Below are 20,922 nucleotides of genomic sequence, written 5' to 3' on the forward strand. Positions count from 1 at the left end.
TAGCAGGAAGCTGGAAATGGAAGTGGAGCTGGGAATTGATCCAGGTACTCCAGTATGGAACATGAGCTTCCCAAGCAGTATCTTAACTACTGTACCAAATGCCTGCCCTGTAGACTTACCTTTTAATTCAGTTTTCCACTAACATTTTGAAGTACTGTCAATCATTTTGAAATGTAGCAGAAAGTAAAAATTAATGTGACATCTTAACATTCTTTAATTTTCTGAAATACAGTTCTCATTCTGAATATGCCATATTTCAGGTGTTCACTAGCAGGTAACTTCCATATTGGAATACAGTGGAATTTAGGACTAATCCTGTAGGATTAGAATGTGTAATGCAACCAGTCATGCCACTGTAATGTGGTGCCAAGGTAGCCAGTTTGGTTCAGATGAGGACCCAAAATCCTTCATTCTCTGTAATTTGAAGCCAGAATAATTCATTTGCCACCTCCCACTGAAAATACCTGACTCATTTTGATACCTAACTATTGGTAGTGATTTTAGCATTCTAGGATATGTTGTTATATATTGAGTTTTCCTTAAATAAAAGAAACAGATAATGCTTACCCTCATTGATTTTTTTTTCCTCTTGGATCCCACTCTGTTATCCCTGATTTTTAATTTTGAGTAACTTACAACTAAAAAGAAGTTGTTGACCCAAACAGGTGGACACCTTTCCTTAGATACGTCAATTTTGTTCTTAGATTCTTTTGTTAACTCCCTTTCAGATTCTTATCTTCCAAAGTGAAAATGACATTGTAGACATCATGACATTTCACCCCTAAATCCTTTTATATGTATCTTTAAAAACTAAGGATATTTTTCTGTGTATAGCTATTAATACCTTTATCAAGACCTAACAATCATAAGCCCTCAATACAGTCTGATACCTAGTCTGTTTTCAAATGCCTGGAGTTACATTTCACTGTGGAAACAGTATGATCTGAATAGCATTGTGTGTTTCTTCACACGTGTTTAAGGGCATTGCATGACTTTTTAGGAGTCTGTGTGACTTTAGAGTTCTTTCATGGGTTTGCTCAAAGCTGCTTCATAGTTTAGTATTGGATACAGAGACATTAGCCTGCTTGATGGTTAGGTTTCCTGTGAACCTCTGGAAATCACATGGAAACATGGCAGATTGTGTGCATTTGTCAGGGGAGAGGCTGCATAGCTTTCATTAGTCCCATAGGGGTTCAACACGCATAGATGATTACAACTCTTGATTCATTTTTTATAAGATTTATTTATTTATTTGAAAGGTAGATTTATGGAGAGAGAGTGAAACAGAGGTCTTCCTTCCATTGGTTCACTCCCCAAATGGCTGCAGCAGCCGGGGCTGGGCCAGGCTGAAGACAGAAGCTCAGGAGTCTCCCACTTGGGTGGCAGAGGCCTAGGCATTTGGGCCATCTTCTGAGGCCTTCCCAGGTGCATCAGCAGGAAGCTGGATTGGAAGTGCAGCAGCTGGGACTCAAAACAGCGCTCATATGAGATGCTGGTGCAGGCAGTGGCTTAACCTGCTGTGCCATGGCACTGGCCCCAGCAACTCTTGATTCTTATTCCTGTTTTCTATGGTGGCTATCCTAGGCTAGGATATTTTTTTTCCAAAATATTTAACACTGTTCCCCCGGCATCATTACCTTGGCATACACACACCTACCTCCTTAGCATCCAGTTAAAGGTAACAGATGTAGATTACCCTTCTAATCTTTCAAAAATATCTTAATATTCATAGAAAGGAGAAAGAGCAGTACACTGAGGAGGATGCAGGATCGAGGGAAGGTTGCTGGAGAGGACTTAATAACCATGTTCCAATGTCCTGAGGACGAGGCTGTGGGAGAGGCCAGAGAGTGAGAACTAACTAACTGACAGTTTTAGAACGCATAGAGTAAGAGTTGGATGACTCAGACAGACATAAAGGAACTAGTCTTCCATAAATTAGAGGACAGGAGACAGAAGCTGTAGTTAATCTTGTTTTCTCAAAGTAGCAGACTGTTAGGTGTCAAGTAGGTGAGGATGACGGTGCGAGGAGGGACAGTGTTAGAAGAGCTACTATGAGGACTCAGTTCATTCTCCGTTTTGAATCTTTCTCCACACCAGCTCCTTCCCTTTTAGAATTGATGTGTCAGGGGTTGCTATCATATCTCACTAACTTTCTTAGAATGAGATACGACAGATGTTATTATCGATAATGTATGACTGCTATGACAATAGAGCTTGCTACATAGGTCATAGGAAAAGCTTTTGAGATTGAATGAGATTACCTGGGAAAAACAAATTGGATAAGAAAGGCTTAGACAGAAGGTTGGAAAGCACCAAGTGCTTAAATGTGTTCTAGAAGCTGGCGCCACGGCTCACTAGGCTAATCCTCCGCTTTGCGGCGCCGGCACACCGGGTTCTAGTCCCAGTCGGGGCGCCGGATTCTGTCCCGGTTGCCCCTCTTCCAGGCCAGCTCTCTGCTGTGGCCAGGGAGTGCAGTGGAGGATGGCCCAAGTGCTTGGGCCCTGCACCCCATGGGAGACCAGGATAAGTACCTGGCTCCTGCCATCGGATCAGCGCGGTGCGCCGGCCGTGGCAACCATTGGAGGGTGAACCAATGGCAAAGGAAGACCTTTCTCTCTGTCTCTCTCTCACTGTCCACTCTGCCTGTCAAAAAATAAAAAAAAAAAAAAAGAAAAGAAAAGAAAAGAAAATGTGTTCTAGAAAAGAAATAAATTAAAAGTGAATTGCAGGCCGGCGCCGCGGCTCACTAGGCTAATCCTCCGCCTAGCGGCGCCGGCACACCGGGTTCTAGTCCCGGTCGGGGCGCCGGATTCTGTCCCGGTTGCCCCTCTTCCAGGCCAGCCCTCTGCTGTGGCCAGGGAGTGCAGTGGAGGATGGCCCAGGTGCTTGGGCCCTGCACCCCATGGGAGACCAGGAAAAGCACCTGGCTCCTGGCTCCTGGCTCCTGCCATCGGATCAGCGCGGTGCGCTGGCCGCAGCGCACCGGCCGCGGCGGCCATTGGAGGGTGAACCAACGGCAAAGGAAGACCTTTCTCTCTGTCTCTCTCTCTCACTGTCCACTCTGCCTGTCAAAAAAATTTAAAAAAAAAAAAAAAAGTGAATTGCAAAGTGGGAGGAGGAGAAAATACTGTCAGGCTAGTTCCTGAGAGCTTCCCAGACATGCCAGGAGCTCCCATACACACATGCCTTTGCTCTCGTCTCCTGGCTCCTCCGACTGGCATACCCGTTTCTTTTGAGGGTTCAGCTTAGGTATGAAGGTATTTCAAAAAGTTTGTGGAGGGTCAGGCATTTGGCCTCGTGGTGAGGATGTTGGTTATAACACCCACATCCCATATCTGAGAGCCTGGCTTTGACCCTGGCTCCTGACACGAGCTTTCTGCTGGTGCTTACTGTGGGAGGCATATCTGTCAAGGATGTCGTGGATTGTGTGGTCGGGGCTCCGTCACCCGTGTGGGAGACAGATGAAGTTCCTGTCTTCGCTTGGCCCAGGCCTGGCTCTTGTGAGCATTGGAAGAGTAAGCCAGTGGATGAAAGGTCTCTCTTTCCATCTTTCTCTCCCTGTCTGTACTCTGCCTTTCAAGTTGATAAAAAAATAAAGCTTTTTTAAAAAAGGTAAGTTTATGTTGGCACAAAGAATTTTGAAATCCATGCAGATGAGGGGGTCTTCAAAAAGTTTATTAAATGCATATTATGAAAAACCTGTGTGGATTTGAAAATTTTTTGCACTGAAATAAACTTAACCTTTAATTTAATTACATTTTCCATAAATTTTTGGAGTAGTTTCATATCTTACAGCTTTTCCTCATTCCGCAAGGTAGAATTTCTTATTTCTTACCTTATTTCCCCCTAGGCATTGTTTCTAAATGTATTACAGAGCAATTTGAGAGTAAATAAAACCTGTGAACCTTCCTCCTAGGAAAGTACACACTGACTCTTTGGCAAATAATTTCAGAGGATACCTGGGTTCCCTGAGGTCTGTTCCTTGGACCCCAGAAGAACCACTGGCGCTTTTTTTTTCTTTAATTCAAGAGGCAGACAGTTTCCATCCACTGGTTATTCCCCAAATGCACACAATGTCCAGAACTATTCTGGACCAGAACCAGCAGCCAGGAACCCAATCCAGGTCTCTCATGTGGAACTCCTTGTGTCATCACCAGTGGCTTCCCAGAGTCTGCCTGCAAGAAACTGGAATTGGGAGTAACGCATCAAACCCAGGCACTCCAAACCACTAGACCAAATACCCACCCCAGAACCCCTGACTTTTGCATTTTTTAATTTATTTTTGTATTTATTTTTTAAAGATATATTTGTTTATTTGAAAGGCAGAGTTACAGAGAAAGAGGAAGAGGGGCAGGCAGAGAGAGATCTTCATCTGGTTCACTCCCCAGATGGCTGCAATGGTCAGAGCTGGGGTGGTCCAAAGCCAGGAGCCAAGAGCTTCCAGGTCTCCCGTGTGGGTGTAGGGGGACCCATAGACTTGGGCCATCATCTGCTTTCCCAGGCCATTAGCAGGGAGTTGGATCAGAAGTGGAGCAGCTGGGACTCGAACCAGCACCCATATGGGATACCGGCCCCTGTTTTTAATTTTTTAAGATTTAATTATTTGAAAGAGTGACAGAGAAAGATCCATCCCCTATTTCACTCCCCAAATGCTTCCAACAGCCAGGGATAGGGTAGGCCAGAGCCAACGCCAGGAACTCCATCTGGGTCTCCACCCAGTGTCTCTCGCATATGTCATGCAAAAAAGTTGGATCCACAACCTAGAGGAGCCAGGACTCAAACTAGGCACTCCAATCTGGGATGTGGGCATCCCAAGTGGCAGTTTAACCCCCTGTACCCCAGTGTCTGCCCAAGTTTGTTTTACTTTAAATAAATTATTTCCATTTCACGTATCTTTGGGAGGTATTGAACATTGTCCAGCAAATGCTTAAAGCTTTAAGGTTACGTTTCTATATTTGCAAAACTTGAAAATCAAATGAAAGGAAGAAAAATATGTAACAGTGTAAAGTTTTTTGCCAAAAAGTTAGAATTTGCATCCTGATAGGGTTGACGAATGGCCAATTTCAAATTATAATTATCTGGGAATTGTTAATACTTAAAAAAAAAGAATCTGTAGTCCTTATAGCAAAGCAAGAACTTCTGTTAGTAGTTGTCTATCTTTTGAGGGCAAATTCTTAATTTGTACTCATTTAGTGGGTGTTTAGTGAGTAGAGGATAATCACTGTCCTGGTAGAGGAATGAAGTCTTGTAGTATTTTAAAACAATTCATATGGCAATGGTGTATTAAGAATAGCAGCTGATTCATTGGGGAGAGGAGAAAGGGAAGGCAGCTGACTAGAAGTCGTGTGGATTTCTGCCAAGTTTTTGAATGAAAGAACAGAGAAATAACAATTTCTAGGTACATTTTGAAATAAAAGTTACAGAATACAGAGGTTGGAGCCCTCAACAGTACCTGAGTTTTGAACTCAGGAAGAAATGGGGAAGTGAGAAGGGAAATAGAGGTGAGCAGGAGGATGGCGAGTTAGAGCTGATGGATGCATATCTGGTTTTCAGTATCTTGTAGGTCACTCACAGTCTAGCCTGGAGCTTTGGTAAGAAGGTCTGAGCTTATAAAATTGTTACAAGCAATACAGAGGTTAAGATGGAAGCATTTTAAAGACTAGGAGAACCTAAGGGTGACTTACTGTTGAGAAACGGGAGTGAGAGAAAATGAAGTTTATGAGCCAGCAGGACTTTAGTCTTATTTCCAGAGGATTTATTGATTATTTTTCTCCTTACAGCCAAGTGCAAGATCTGTGAGTGGGCGTTTGAGAGTGAGCCACTGTTTCTCCAGCATATGAAGGATACTCATAAGCCTGGAGAGATGCCTTATGTCTGCCAGGTATTGCCTTCCCCCAGCGAGGCTCAGCCCTTTCACTCCAAGGCTGAAGACAAAGCATCTACTGGTTGAATATTGCTAACCCCCCACTGCATGCACACAGCTCAAGAACTCTGAGGAGTCAGATGAAGCAGCAAACGTTTTTCTGTGCAGGAAAAAGCATAAAAGGACATAACCACAAGTATAATACTTACCCAGCCCAGGAATGTGGCCATGTCCTAAGGCAGTGTCCATCTCCGGAACTTGCCTTTCAGAGACAGAAACAGCTTTACCCCTCTTAGTTACAGAATGTGGATTATCCTCAGATTTTTCCCATCGCCCATTTTTATCATAAGTCACAGCTAAATCTTTGACAAATATAGCCCTGCCATCAAACTCAGAAAAATAATTGGACTTCTATGCATTTAGGAAACCTTTTTTTTTTTTTTTTTCAAATTTTAAAATTTTTGTTGCTGCCTCTTTTTTGAGGCCTTACTTGTTCACTTCACTCTTAGCCTTATTTTCCCTCTTATGTGACTCAGGTGTGTCAGTATCGCTCCTCACTCTACTCTGAGGTAGATGTCCATTTTCGGATGATCCATGAGGACACCCGGCATCTGCTCTGCCCTTATTGCCTGAAGGTCTTCAAAAATGGCAATGCATTCCAACAGCATTACATGAGGCACCAGGTACCAGGCACTCGGCAGTCCCACATGCTCATCTGTTGATTTATGGATGCTGGGCCCAGGGCGGAACTAGGCAGACAGTCTTGGTAGAGAAGATAATGGACGTGTTCATAAAAATGTATTAAATTACAGTTACATGCCATGCACTAGGCTGGAGGTGAAAATGAGCTGATGAGCTAGGACAGAAGACAGTGTGTCCGGGCCCCGAGCAGGAGTGTCGGGGCTCAGGAGGCTGAGTGAGGCTCAGCGGGTCAGGAGTCAGCCAGGGATGGATCGTGGAGAGTCTTGTAGCTAGCCCATGAAAAGGAGTCACCGGGAGGCCAGTAAAAGGTTTTAAGCTCTTGAATTGATGCATTCAGATTGTCATACTGACAGTACTAAGGCAAATGGATTCAAGGGAATTAAGACCGGAGTTGCAAGACCAGCCAAAAACCTTTTCGGTAGTTTAGGTGAAAGGTGAATGTGGCTGTTAGCTTCTGAAATGAAGAAGAAAGAGTCCATGGGAAACATGATGAGAATATCCATGGTACTTACCATTCAGAGACGGGTTGGGAGAAGGTGGCAAAGGAGTGGTTGAGGATAGCACCTGAGGTTCTCTTCTGGGCACCTGGCTGTTGGCTGAGGTGGAAGACGCTGGGGAAAGCAAGCTTTGGGGGAAGGTGGTGAGGGTCAGTGTTCGGAGCTCTGGTTGATAATGGGTGATGCCTGGGAGAGAGTCATCTTCCAGAACAGATGCCTGAGAATCGGCCTGTAAATCCAGACGGCTTTACACTTCTTGTCAGGAGTAGGAGGAGCAGGCATCCTCAAGTCTGTCCAAAAGGGCAGCACCTTGGCCCTGGGAGGGCCCTGGGAAAGCTGGCGTCGGCGAGGCTGAGGAGAAAATGTTCTGGAGAGAAAGGTGTGGCAGGTGCCGAGCGGCGCAGACTGGCAGCAGGCCCTTAGTCAGCAGCGAGCCGCTTGTCGCTGTGGAAAGTCAGTTCCGCAGGACCGGTACGCAAGAGGTAAGGAAACAGACAGTTGACCTGAAGAAGTTTGTTTATGAAGGGAGGACTGAGGCCGGTGGGTCCAGGGGAAGCAGCAAGGGAGAATGTTTTGTTGTGTTTTAAGATGGAATAGATATGACCTTGTTTTAAAATGCTACAAGAATGGGGCCGCTAGAGGAGAGTGAAGGTGTATAGGAGAGGATACAAAGTGGAGAACCAGACAGGTGCACATGTGCTTAGTGGTCACACACATGCGCACATAGCCTTGCACACGCCACGTGTAAGCACTTCCGTAATGCTCACCCTCTCCTCTGCACAGATGTGACTGCTTGGTCATCTCCCACAAATGTATTTCCTAATAGGGACCTGGCAGCTGTCACTTGTGACTTAGCCTGAGGCTGTAGATCCTTGCTAACCTGGGAAGGAACATCATAGGCACGAGTCTTCTCTTTGAGGGACTTCAGTACCAGGCAGACAATCCTGAGAGTGGTCTCAGAAGAAGATACATCTGTGTGTATTGAGGTGTTGGGGGAGGGGGAGCTGGATCTCATTTGCATTTTAAAAAAAGAAAAACAGGTAGGTGGTGGTTGGATATGAATGCGTTCATTATGATTATGTGTGCAGACAGAATACTCAAACTTACAACAGGTTGTTTCTGTGGAAAGGGTCTGTGAGAGCTGCAGGCAAACTTACAACACGAAGTAGTTGTACAAGTATACAGAATAAAAAGTGATTTTTCTTTTTTTACCATGTACATTTATTGTTTTTATGTAAAACAAGATTAATGTCCAGGAACAGGTGGTACTGTCTGCATGAAAAGTGAAAGCAGGAATGGCAGTAAAGCCTAGGCCACCCATCCAGATTCTTAAACCAAGGCAAAAAGAGAGGGTTTGCGGACTAGTCAGCCTGGTCTTCCGTTCTTGGGTAAACCATGTGGTGGTTCTCTGTGGATCTGTCACGTTGGGTATTCATTATCAGCAGAAAGCTGGGAAGATGATTGGTTGGCATTGACCTGCCTTCTCCTAGAAGAAAATGCATTGGGAGCCTTTAAGGGATTCTGTCTTTTTCCCCCTTTAGAAGAGAAATGTTTATCACTGCAACAAATGCCGGCTGCAGTTTCTCTTTGCCAAGGACAAAATTGAACACAAGCTTCAGCACCATAAAACCTTCCGTAAACCCAAGCAGCTGGAAGGTTTGAAGCCAGGCACCAAGGTACTGCTTGCCAGGGTTTCTTAGGCAGACCGGGAGTTTCGGTGTTGTGCGGCTGGTTGTGGGTGGGATCTGATTGTTCCTTCCTTTGACACTCAGGTGACCATCCGGGCTTCCCGCGGGCAGCCACGAACCGTGCCTGTGTCCTCCAGCGATACGCCTCCCAGCACGCTGCAGGAGGCGACCCCACTGACCTCCTCCACGGACCCTCTGCCTGTCTTCCTTTATCCCCCTGTCCAGCGCAACATCCAGAAGAGAGCTGTTAGGAAAATGTCAGCGCCTTCTTCTCAGTGCTGGGCGGGTGGGGCCTGTGGGCATGCCTAGTGCTGGGAGCAGTGCGGTCATGTAGCCTGTCAGCAAGGTCTGCTTAATAAGCGACAACTTGGGGATCCCTGAGGGAATAATGAGAATTTTCTTTTCTTTTCTTTCTTTTTTTCTTTTTGCAGGAGCGTCATGGGCCGGCAGACTTGTCTGGAGTGCAGTTTTGAGATCCCAGATTTCCCCAATCATTTCCCTACTTACGTACACTGCTCTCTGTGTCGCTACAGCACCTGCTGCTCCCGAGCATACGCTAACCACATGATCAAGTAAGTTGGGATTAAGCCGGCGTTTCTCTTCGGGAGTTCAGATTCTATAGAACTGACTTCATTCCCTCTCCTCCTAGCCTGTTTTCCTCCTTCAACTTTTGTAGCTGTTTGTCCATCTCTCCTGGCATGGTGAGAGGTCGGGTCCCTCTGTGTGCACCAGGGACCAGCAGTGTTAGCTGGGAGCTTGTTGGGAACACAGTCTGAACCCGACCATAGGCCTGTCGAGTCTAAGAGTGTGCGTTTGACTAGATCCTTGGGTAATTCATGTGCAGACTGAAGTTGCAGAAGCATGGTACAAAGGAAAGCTGGCCTGGGGAGAGAGGGGCTGAGGAGGTGTTGTCTCTTGTGTAAGGCGTTGCCTCTGGCTGGTGATGTCAAGTCAGCCAGCGAACCCCATAACTCAGACCACTTCTTTATCTTCCTCAGCAATCATGTTCCACGGAAGAGCCCCAAATACTTGGCTTTGTTTAAAAATTCCATGAGGTAAGTAAAAACTTACCTGTATGCTTAATTTTTCAAGTTTTTACATTAAATCCCTTCATTATTTTGGTGCATGGCTACGTGACTTAATTAGAGAGGAGAAAGTTTCGCTTTGGACACGCCATTGTGTCTGTCTCACTGTGCTCTTGACTCTTCCTCAGTGGAATCAAGCTGGCCTGCACTGCTTGTACCTTTGTTACCTCCGTGGGAGATGCCATGGCCAAGCATTTGGTGTTCAACCCCTCTCACAGATCCAGCAGCATCCTGCCGCGGGGTGAGTCCGGGGCTGAGGTCAGTCAGGAGAGGGGAACAAGAGACAGGCCATCAGCAGCTGGGCGTCAGGCCCCGCTCCCGGCCTGTGGACGCGGTGCGCTGATGAGAAGCGGTCTCTAACCTCAGGTGTTTGACACGAGCCTGGGAAGGGTGGTCACTGGAGAGCATGTTGTGTGCGTTGGTGGCCCAGAGCACTCGTCTGTGGAGGGCTCCTCTCCTCACTGAGCTAACGTTTCCCTGTCTCCTTCTCCGTAGGACTCACTTGGCTCTCTCACTCAAGGTAACAAGCTCTCACTTCATGATTTCCCATTTGGCAGTGTGTTTACATTATTACCACCGCTACCTGGACCCTTTTTCACGGAGCTTTCTCGTCTGCTTGCTCCCCGCTCCTGCCCCTTTAGGCATGGCCAGACTCGTGACCGAGTGCATGACCGGAACTTGAAGAACATGTACCCTCCTGCTTCCTTCCCCCCTCACAAAGCCGCCACTGTGAAATCTGCGGGGGCCGCCCCAGCTGAGCCTGAAGAGCTCCCGCCTCCCGTGACCCAGGCACTCCCCTCGCCAGCCTCCACTGCAACCCCGCCCCAGACCCCTGCCCACCCACAGCCTTTAGTCCTCCCACCCTTGGCCACAGAGGGGGCCGAATGTCTGAATGTCGATGACCAGGAAGAAGGGAGCCCGAGCACCCAGGACCCTGAGCCCGCATCAGGTGGTGGTGGCAGTGGGGTAAGCAAGAAGGAGCAGCTGTCTGTGAAGAAGCTTCGGGTAGTACTGTTTGCCCTGTGCTGCAACACGGAACAGGCAGCCGAACACTTCCGAAACCCCCAGCGACGTATCCGGCGCTGGCTTCGGCGCTTCCAGGCCTCTCAGGGGGAGAACCTAGAGGGCAAGTACCTGAGCTTTGAGGCCGAGGAGAAACTGGCTGAGTGGGTGCTGACCCAGCGAGAGCAGCAGCTGCCTGTGAATGAGGAGACCTTGTTCCAAAAGGCCACCAAGATAGGACGTTCTCTGGAGGGGGGCTTTAAGATCTCATACGAGTGGGCCGTGCGCTTCATGCTGCGACACCACCTGACTCCGCACGCCCGGCGGGCCGTGGCCCACACCCTCCCTAAGGACGTGGCCGAGAACGCCGGGCTCTTCATAGAGTTCGTACAGCGGCAGATCCACAACCAAGACCTGCCCTTGTCTATGATCGTGGCCATCGATGAGATCTCCCTGTTCCTGGACACGGAGGTGCTGAGCAGCGACGACAGGAAGGAGAACGCCCTGCAGACGGTGGGCACGGGGGAGCCCTGGTGCGACGTCGTGCTGGCCATTCTGGCCGACGGCACCGTCCTCCCCACCCTGGTGTTCTACCGAGGACAGATGGACCAGCCTGCTAACGTGCCAGACTCCATACTGCTGGAGGCAAAGGAGAGTGGCTACAGTGACGACGAGATCATGGAGCTGTGGTCCACCCGCGTGTGGCAGAAGCACACGGCCTGCCAGCGCAGCAAAGGCATGCTCGTGATGGACTGCCATCGCACTCACTTGTCGGAGGAGGTCCTGGCCATGCTTAGTGCCTCCAGCACTCTGCCTGCGGTGGTCCCAGCAGGCTGTAGCTCCAAAATCCAGCCACTAGACGTATGCATCAAGCGAACTGTCAAGAACTTCCTGCACAAAAAGTGGAAGGAACAGGCTAGGGAAATGGCAGACACTGCATGTGATTCTGACGTGCTGCTCCAGCTGGTGCTGGTCTGGCTGGGGGAGGTGCTGAGCGTCATAGGGGACTGCCCCGAGCTGGTGCAGCGGTCCTTCCTGGTGGCCAGCGTGCTGCCAGGCCCCGACGGCAACGTCAGCTCCCCCACGAGAAACGCAGACATGCAGGAGGAGCTCATCGCCTCCCTGGAGGAGCAGCTGAAGCTGAGCGGAGAGCAGTCCGAGGAGCCGTCCGCCTCCACGCCCCGGCCCAGGGCGTCTCCTCAAGAGACAGTTGAGCCCGAGAGCCTGCACCAGCTGTTTGAGGGCGAGAGTGAGACCGAGTCTTTCTATGGCTTTGAAGAAGCTGACCTCGATCTGATGGAGATTTGAGTGCTGGGTCACGAGGCATGTGGAGTAGGGGTGGGAAAGCGAGGGAGGGTGGCGGGACTTGGGAAAGGGGACATACCAGGTGGGGTATTTGGTCTATATTTTTTAATTTTATGCCACCACTCCCCAACATTGACTGACAACTTCCCTGTGAATTTGTGGATTAGGAAAACCAATAGTGATCACGTCTGAGCCGAGGAGCTGGCCCATTGGTCATTCAATTCTGCTAAAAACAGGTTTTTGTGACTTTTTTTTAAATTTAAATCACTGTGTTTGGTATTTTTCTGACAAAATCAAGAAAAAGACAAAAAAATCCTTTGTGGGCGAATGTTAAATTGTTTTGTTTCCCCTCTTACCTCAATTGTATCATAGTACTTCTAGAGTTTTTGTTTGTTTTACTGTGTGGCCGACGTCTTTGGGCATGATGCTATCTAACCATTGTCAGTGTGAGAACATTTCTGATGATGAGAAAGACAAAAATATGTAGCTCAAAAACTGGTTTATTATATATATGGATAAACTTTTTTCATTGTGGTCTTAACACTTTTATATAAAAATGAAAATGGAAAAAAAATCCCACTGAACTCTCGCTCTTCCTTCTCCTTTTCTTGCCTTCCCTCTCCAGAGATGTTGGTTTCTACATCAACCCTAGATATGAAATTGTGGCTTTAAAAAAATGCATGAAACCACCTCTGAGCATCCAGAACGATGAATAATTTGTCTTTCCCTCACCATGCTCCTTCCGACAAAAGCAGTATTCTTTGCACTCGCCCCTTCCCCCATTCTCGCCCCCCTCCATCACTCTGGACAAAGGACCATACATGTATCATTAGTGAGCAGGAGGTGCTGAGGTGATCAGAGCGCATGCTAGGGTGCGAGCCATGCCCAGTTTGAGCCTTCATCCTGCAAGCCCCGGGCAGTACCGGCCTTGGTGAGCTTCAGCCTGGGACGTGGACAGGTCCTACAGCCAGGAGCTAATTGCATAAAAAGCGAAGTGTCGACTCTACACAGGAAAGAAAGCCCACTTGTGGACGTTCTGCGTACCCTGTGGCCTTCCCCTATTTTTCTCTTACCACTTAAAGAACCTGACCTGAGAAACAGCACGGAGTGTGCACGGAGAAAAAGACATGAATATTTTTCACTGCCAGCTTCAAGGGAAGAAAATTTTTTCTACAATTTGCATGAGGGATTTTTTTTTAAAGAATTGTATGTATTCGTGGATACAAACCAAAATGTACTGCACCAGAGAAAAGGAGTGCGCAGCACGCCCCCTGTCCCGCAGCTACGCCGCGCACCTGTCCGTCCTGAGGCGGCAGCAGCATCCCCCTCTTGGGAGCCGAGGAGGCAGGCTGCAGGAGCTTCTAAATGCCTCATCTTTAAATGTACGTAAGTGGAACATTTAATAAAATGAGGGGAAATGGATTTATAAGCTTTGTTTTTCTAGGTAGCCCTGTTCAAGGTAGGCTTTCACAGACTGGGAGATGTCGAGAGGGGACAGGCGCGGTGGCGCAGGCTGACACTCTGCCCACTCCTGCCAGTGTTTTTGTTTTTGACCCCCAGTACACTATAATATAGTGAACTGGAGCATCCCCGCAGCACGGCCAGCGTTTGTCATCTGAAGACGACCAAGGATCCATCTGGGCTTCTCATCCCCAGCTTTTTGCCTGATGCCATTTTACTGACAGACTGTGGACTTCCAAGTCAACCCTTTGCCTCGGAGAAAGTTCAAGAACTACGGTCACATCTATCTACAGCAACTTAATCCTCCTCTGGTAGTCTCTGCAGCAGCCACAGCCTTAGCAGAGCTGGGTTCCTGGCCTCTGCACACTGATTGACTTTGTTGATGGGCAGTTTTTTTAAAAAAATAACCAACAGTGGATCAGCTGGGTTTTGGCCAGGAAGTTGTCTTTGTGGACTCTGCCTGCATGGCTTAGTAGTAGAAGGAAGGTTTTTTTGTTTTGTTGTTTTTTATAATTCAGTTTAATCAATAAACACATATTTATTGACTACTGTCCTGTGTTCAGACTGGATTTGTGGAGATTTCATGCACTTAAACTTAGAGGTTTCCCATCACAGAGCTGGCTTGCTTTCTGTCAGTTCTCACCTGACTCAATAGCTGTAATGGTTTTTGAGTTTGCTGTACTTTCTCAAGAAGGTTTGGACTAGATACACATCAGAATCACTTAGGGTTCATGTTTAAGACAGGTTTAAAATCATTTCAGGGATGGAACATGGCTAATGGCCAACTGGACTTATAGCTAACTCTGACTTTTTAATGAACACACAACACTAATAAGTTTTCTTAAAGTGCTAGAAATTGAGGTTTGCACAATATGCATGTACACGAAACGTTTACTTAGTATTCCCTGTATGAAAGGTGAGGCTGGATGGGTCAGGTGCAGGTTGAAGTAATTTCACACAGAGCAGCTCGATACTAGACACTACATTCGTATCTGAGACAGCAAACGCTAACCAGAAAATCTGTAGCAGTTTAGAATTTAGTATAGCAGGAGAAAATGTTTAAGAAAAACTTCTAAACACAAAAGCCGGCTACATTACCCCGCAGAGATCATCTTCCACATGCAGCTGCCTCTCTGGTAGGCTCAGGTGTTTTCTGTGTCGACACACATGGCATTCTGTGGCTGCTAACCAGAGCTGCAGAGCTGCGCGGTGAGGGAGGTGGCATGTGGCAGCACTCTGGACAGTTCAGCTCTCGCCATGACCCAGTCAGAACAAAACCACTCAGCGAGCACTTAAAAGTATTTGTTTATTTTACAAAAGAAAAGTCTACCTTTGAACCAGGCCAAGTTCAAAGTTAAATGTGTCTAAATTCAGTTCTGGATACTGCATCTGTATTTCATTCAAAGCCACTATAAGGAAGAAAGCATAATAAAATAATGAACTATAGAGAGAAAAGCTCCACCCTCCAACCAAAATCCCACCACCAAGGGAGTTTTTCTGGTTAAGCCCCTCAGAAGGGCTCAGCTCAGTACAGGCCAAGGGGCCTTGCAACTTTTCTACCATCTAATTTTCACTCACCTGATCATGTGGGCAATATCCCAGTTGGTCTCTGCAGACAGTGGTCCCTCGATTTCAACACCTTTTTCAGTTACCGTGGCAATTTGATACTGAAAAATAAGCACAGCTTACAGTGAAAATGGGGGCCCAGTGTTGTAGCACAGTGGCTTAAATAGGTTAGGCCACTACTTATGTCAGAGTACTGGTTCAAATCCCAGCTGCTCCACTTCCTGCTAGCATGCCTGGGAATGTGGCAGAAGGTGGCCCAATTGTTTGGGCCCCTACTACCCATGTGGGAGACCCACGGGGAGTTGCAGGCTCCTGGCTTCAGTATGGCACAGCCCCAGCCGTCATGGCCATTTGGGGAGTGAACCAGCAGATGGAAGAGAGAGAGTGTGTGTGTGTGTGTGTGTTTCCCTCTTGCCCCCTCCCTCCCTCTCTCTTCAAATACAGCTCTTAAAAATAACCAATAAAAAGCCGGCGCCGCGGCTCACTAGGCTAATCCTCCGCCTAGCGGCGCCGGCACACCGGGTTCTAGTCCCGGTTGGGGCGCCGGATTCTGTCCCGGTTGCCCCTCTTCCAGGCCAGCCCTCTGCTGTGGCCAGGGAGTGCAGTGGAGGATGGCCCAGGTGCTTGGGCCCTGCACCCCATGGGAGACCAGGAAAAGCACCTGGCTCCTGGCTCCTGCCATCGGATCGGCGCGGTGCGCCGGCCGCAGCGCGCTGGCCGCGGCGGCCATTGGAGGGTGAACCAACGGCAAAGGAAGACCTTTCTCTCTGTCTCTCTCTCACTGTCCACTCTGCCTGTCCAAAAAAAAAAAAAAATAACCAATAAAATGAAAATGCCCATCCCTGAAGCCTGGTCAAAGGTCAACTAGAGGGTCTCTTCCCCCAGCTCCCCCAGTCCCTAAATAGCAGTCACAGAAGTGAGGCAATGCGCTCCTCAAAGCGGAGCCCCTGAGGATGCCAGCCACCCAGCGCCCACCGCTTAGACGGCCGGCACTTCTGTCCACAGCCGTCCTCACCCTGTTGTAAGAACGGGCGTCTCGATAGTACAGCACTCGCATGCAGCGCTCCACCAGCTCGCGGGCCTCGGCCTGGCTCAGCACCGGCTGCTTCTCCAGGACTTCTCGCAGCAGAGGCTGGATTGGGGGAAACGCACGAGGGTTGCTATCAGGCACTGAGCACCAGGCTGCTTGTCTCAAACCCACAGTGCAAACAAGTGGATGACGGAGCGCCAAACATTGGACTCCCTCGCCAGCAGGAAGGGCTGAGGAGCTGCAAGATGCACTGGAAGGGAAGTCCTAGGGCGTCCTCCCTCTGCACTTAATCTGCTGACTGCTAGAGGAGCCGCCTTGGTCCCTGGAGTGCAGGTGGCAACACTTCAGCCTCCAGACACAAGCAGCTGCTGCTCATATGGATTCCAGGGGAAGAGGCAGACAGCCCCTCTCCTCCTCCCTCCTCCCCTCCCCCTCCCCACTTCTTTCCCCCTTTCCCACTTCCAGATCCACTACTTACCTGAGCCAAGTATGCACCATAACCAGTGGCCAGCGAAGGGGCTTCATAGGCCACACCAAGCATGTCCACATAACCGAGGAAGCTAACAGGACACAACGATTTAAGTGAGCATTTAATCAAAGCTCTCAGCTAAAGGACAGGGCCACGGGGTCTGGGTGAAAGGTGGGATTCACTCGGGGAGGAGAGACGGAAGGGACGCGAGACAAGCTCTACTAGGTCGGGTGGGCAAGGAAGTGGTACGTGTACGCAACCTCTCTCCATCAGCGTAGCCGCCGATGACCATGGTGTTCCACAGAGGGTTCATCTTGGAGCGGCGGCTGTACATGGCCCTGGTCAGCCACGAGTGAATGGCTCTGGGGCTATAGCTGTGTCCATCTCCCAACAGCTCCTCATCAATGCTTCAAAGAAAGGGGGGAAGAATGGAAGTCCTAACCGCCACCCCTCTCCCCCCATCCACCCAATGGCAAAAACTGCGCCCGACCCTTCCACTCCCAACACCTCTCCCCGGGCCCGACTCCGGCCCGCCCCCCGCCCCCCACTCGGGAGCTACTCCCTACTCTCAACTTACACCATTTGGCCGAGCACTTGCTTCAAGTACTGGAAATCAGCGTAGTCTCCGGAGGCACCCAGCATGGTGCTGTTGTTGACCCGCATGATTCGAGAGATGTTGCGGAAACGCGCCAAGGAGCCGTAGGAGCCCAGCATGTCTGCGGCAATCACCACCCCGCCATCGAACTTGACGCCGAGGACCGAGGTCCCGGTAACCATGGGGTTCCTGCGGAGTGCAGAGTCTGGCGACCGCAGCGCAGAGAAGGAGCCCGCGCCCTAGGTCCTTCCAATTACTCTGCCTCCTCCGGGACTCTACTGCGCGGTCCCCGCCTCGCCTCCCCGGGCTCCGTCGCACCCGGCCAGCGGCACCGGGCCCTCGGTCCCTCCCCTACACAGGCTAAGGCGCCGAGGACTTACTGGGTCCGCGCGATCGGACTCCCGCAGAGCGCGGACGCCGGATCCACGGAGGAAGCAGGAGTGGACGGGATGCGGTAAAACTGTCCAGGAGCTGGGCCCCCGGCCCAAAGCCCGGCCCGCGACTCCAGAAACGCTTCCATCTTAGTCACGGTAGCAGAAGCAGTGAGTGCGCTTGCGCCGACGGAAGCGGAAGTGATCTTTCGGTGCCACACTTTTCTGCTTCCGGCAAGCTACTTCCAGCGGGCATCTTGAGGAGGTCATTTCGTAGGCTTGGGTGGCGACCGAGGCGGAAACTGGGCGTGCCCTGCTCCGCCTCTCGTCGCTTCGCCGGGGAGTCTGGAGTGAAAAGGAGTGCTCTGGCACGCGATTCTACGGGAGGGAGCGCGGAGCCAGGCTGTGGGGCTTCGTCAGGACACTTGACGCTGAAGCAGTGAGCAAGTCTCATACACCTTTTGGCTTATTACCAAAAAAGGCACGTGAAAGTAGCACGGAACCCAGGATCTCTTTTTTAAAATGTTTGTTCATACGAAAGACAGAGTGACGCTTTCACTTTCCAGATGCCTGCAACAGCCAGAGCTGATGAAGGCAGGAGCCTGGAGCTCCACCCGGTCCCCCACGCGGGTGGCAGGGGCTCAGACACGTGAGCCAACCCCGCTACCTTCCAGGGTGTGCATTTCCAGGCACCTGGGTCGAGGAGGAATAGCCCGGACAGGAACCGGCACCCTCATAGTTACGGGACGCAGACATCCCAAGCCACGGCTTGCCCACTGCACCCCAGAACCCAGGGTCTGTACCTTCCAAGTAGCCCCATGGGACAGGTATTATTCCACTCATTTCATAGATAAGGAACTGAGGCTTTTGGCTTAGTGATTCCCTGGGTCATGCAGGCAGGAATTGTACAACTGAACCTTAGGATAAAGAAAGGGATCCGCAAAGTTGTGTGTACCCTGTGAGTTAAGATGTCTCAAGCAGGGCCGGCGCCGCGGCTCACTAGGCTAATCCTCCGCCTAGCGGCGCCGGCACACCGGGTTCTAGTCCCGGTTGGGGCGCCGGATTCTGTCCCGGTTGCCCCTCTTCCAGGCCAGCTCTCTGCTGTGGCCAGGGAGTGTAGTGGAGGATGGCCCAGGTGCTTGGGCCCTGCACCCCATGGGAGACCAGGAAAAGCACCTGGCTCCTGGCTCCTGCCATCGGATCAGCGCGGTGCGCCGGCCGCAGCGCGCCGGCCGCGGCGGCCATTGGAGGGTGAACCAACGGCAAAAGGAAGACCTTTCTCTCTGTCTCTCTCTCTCACTGTCCACTCTGCCTGTCAAAAAAATAAAAAATAAATAAAAAAAAATTATAAAAAAAAAAAAAGATGTCTCAAGCAGGGGTCAGCACTGTGGTATAGCGGGTAAAGCTGCCCCTGCAGTGGCAGCATCCCATGTGGACAGAGTTGGAATCCCAGCTGCTCCACTTCTGATCCAGCTCCCTGCTAATGTGCCTGGGAAAGCAGCAGAAGATGGTCCAAGTTCTTGGGCCCCTGCACCCACATGGGAGACCTGGATGAAGCTCCTGGCTCCTGGCTTCACTTCAGCCAGTCCTGGTCCAGTCCTGGCTGTTGGGGCCATTTGGGGAGTGAACCAGTAATGGAAGATTCTCTCTCTCTCTCTCTCTCTCTCTCTCTCTCTCTCTCTCTCTTTCTCTTTCTCTTTCTCTTTCTCTCTCCCTATTCTCTAACTTTGCCTTTCAAATAAATAAAAAAAAATCTTAAAAAAAAAAAAATCTCCAGGAGATCACTCACTCCTGTGGGACCTTAGACAAGACTCTGAACGTTCTTATTTTCAAGTTCCCTCCCCAACCCTTCAAGCAGCAGAAAAATCCCAGTGAGACTAGGAGTGAAAGTGATTCCAAGGGTTCCCTTTTCAATGTGACTCTCAAGCAGGCCTGATGAGCCTTATCAAAGATAAAGCCAGGGGCCAGCGCTGTGGCATAGTGGGTAAAGCTGCCACCTTCAGTGCCGGCATCCTATATGGGCTCCGGTTCGAGTCCCGGCTGCTCCACTTCTGATCCAGCTTCCTGCTAATGCAGATCCTTGGAGACAGGGGTAATGGCCCAAGTGATTGATTTCTGCCACCCACGTGGAAGACCTGGACGTTTGGGCAGTGCATGGGGGAGCATGCTTACTTCCATTCATGCTCGCTCTCTCTCTCTCACTCTCCCCCGGCCTCTCTCCCTCCACTAAACAAGATAAACAAAGCTGGGCACTAAAGTGATAACCAATATTTTTGTCTTTTAAAAATACTCCATTTTGGCCGGCGCCGCGGCTCACTAGGCTAATCCTCCGCCTAGCGGCGCTGGCACACCGGGTTCTAGTCCCGGTTGGGGCACCGGATTCTGTCCCGGTTGCCCCTCTTCCAGGCCAGCTCTCTGCTGTGGCCCGGGAGTGCAGTGGAGGATGGCCCAGGTGCTTGGGCCCTGCACCCCATGGGAGACCAGGAAAAGCACCTGGCTCCTGGCTCCTGCCATCGGATCAGCGCGGTGCGCCGGCCGCAGCGTGCCGGCCGCGGCGGCCATTGGAGGGTGAACCAACGGCAAAAGGAAGACCTTTCTCTCTGTCTCTCTCTCACTGTCCACTCTGCCTGTCAAAAAAAAAAAATACTCCATTTTATCCCCTAATTGGTGACTGCTTTCTCCCCAAACTTCATATTCCACTTGACTCGGGCAACTCAAGTTCGCCTGGACAAATGTCAGGTGCTCAGTTTGTGCTGACAAGTGGGATTACTGGGATTCCTCAAAACCCCTGGGATACCTGGCTCTTCTGATTTGCCAGAACCACGGTCGTATGAACTTGTTGTTAATCAGCCAGCAGTGAACTAGCTATGTCCTTGTTCAGAAGCCCGCAGTGGTTGGTGAGTCTGTTGTCTCACTCCTGTTTAGGTCCTTACATTAAGACCTGTTCCTTCTATTGTAAGAGCAGGCCTGGCATAGTATAGAAAATCTTTAAAGTGTACCAGTCTTCTGTGGGTGGCTATTTATTACTTTGAGTTTAACCAGCATTGAACTCCCCCAAAGTCCAAGCATTTCAGTCAGTTACGCTGGACTGGTTTTCTGACATGTCAGGATGTCCCTGCAATTCTCAGAAAGAACCAAAACTAAACTAGAATTAATGGCCCCTGTCCTCACCCACTCACATTTTCACTACTCCACTTGGAGGGAGTGGAATTGGAACCTTCAACTCCTAAACAGGCTAAGGATCGTTTCTGGACATGTTCAGTGTCCGGCCCCCCGGCTGTAACAGAA

General features: G+C 49.8%; 2 protein-coding genes across 23 annotated transcripts in view; one reads left to right on the forward strand and one right to left on the reverse strand.

Annotated features, from left to right (window-relative positions):
• POGZ (pogo transposable element derived with ZNF domain) overlaps positions 1-14,152 on the forward strand; it is a 60,941-nt gene extending 46,789 nt beyond the window's left edge. For 18 of the 21 annotated variants that reach the window (XM_051856070.2, XM_070076698.1, XM_070076702.1 and 15 more), the window contains 9 exons: positions 5,781-5,881; positions 6,400-6,546; positions 8,604-8,738; positions 8,835-9,007; positions 9,182-9,322; positions 9,749-9,805; positions 9,964-10,076; positions 10,331-10,355; positions 10,477-14,152. In XM_051856070.2, coding sequence (XP_051712030.2) covers positions 5,781-5,881; positions 6,400-6,546; positions 8,604-8,738; positions 8,835-9,007; positions 9,182-9,322; positions 9,749-9,805; positions 9,964-10,076; positions 10,331-10,355; positions 10,477-12,145 — 2,561 coding nt within the window. In that variant the 3' untranslated portion in view covers positions 12,146-14,152. 21 annotated transcript variants of the gene reach the window in all.
• Positions 14,153-14,892: 740 nt separating this feature from the next.
• PSMB4 (proteasome 20S subunit beta 4) lies at positions 14,893-17,839 on the reverse strand. Of its 2 annotated transcripts, XM_008264042.4 has the most exons (7): positions 17,644-17,839; positions 17,246-17,452; positions 16,929-17,075; positions 16,678-16,759; positions 16,185-16,301; positions 15,182-15,270; positions 14,893-15,012 (listed from the first exon to the last, which is right to left on the reverse strand). In XM_008264042.4, the coding sequence occupies exons 1-7, from the start codon at positions 17,781-17,783 to the stop codon at positions 15,000-15,002; spliced, it is 795 nt and encodes a 264-aa protein (XP_008262264.1). In that variant the 5' UTR covers positions 17,784-17,839; the 3' UTR covers positions 14,893-14,999. The 2 variants fall into 2 exon arrangements, with proteins under 2 accessions (XP_008262264.1, NP_001164776.1); NM_001171305.1 differs by lacking the exon at positions 14,893-15,012 and having other exon boundaries at positions 15,178-15,270; positions 17,644-17,783.
• Positions 17,840-20,922: the final 3,083 nt, after the last annotated feature.

This window comes from Oryctolagus cuniculus, chromosome 7 (assembly GCF_964237555.1).
Source record: "Oryctolagus cuniculus chromosome 7, mOryCun1.1, whole genome shotgun sequence".
Taxonomy (NCBI): domain Eukaryota; kingdom Metazoa; phylum Chordata; class Mammalia; order Lagomorpha; family Leporidae; genus Oryctolagus; species Oryctolagus cuniculus.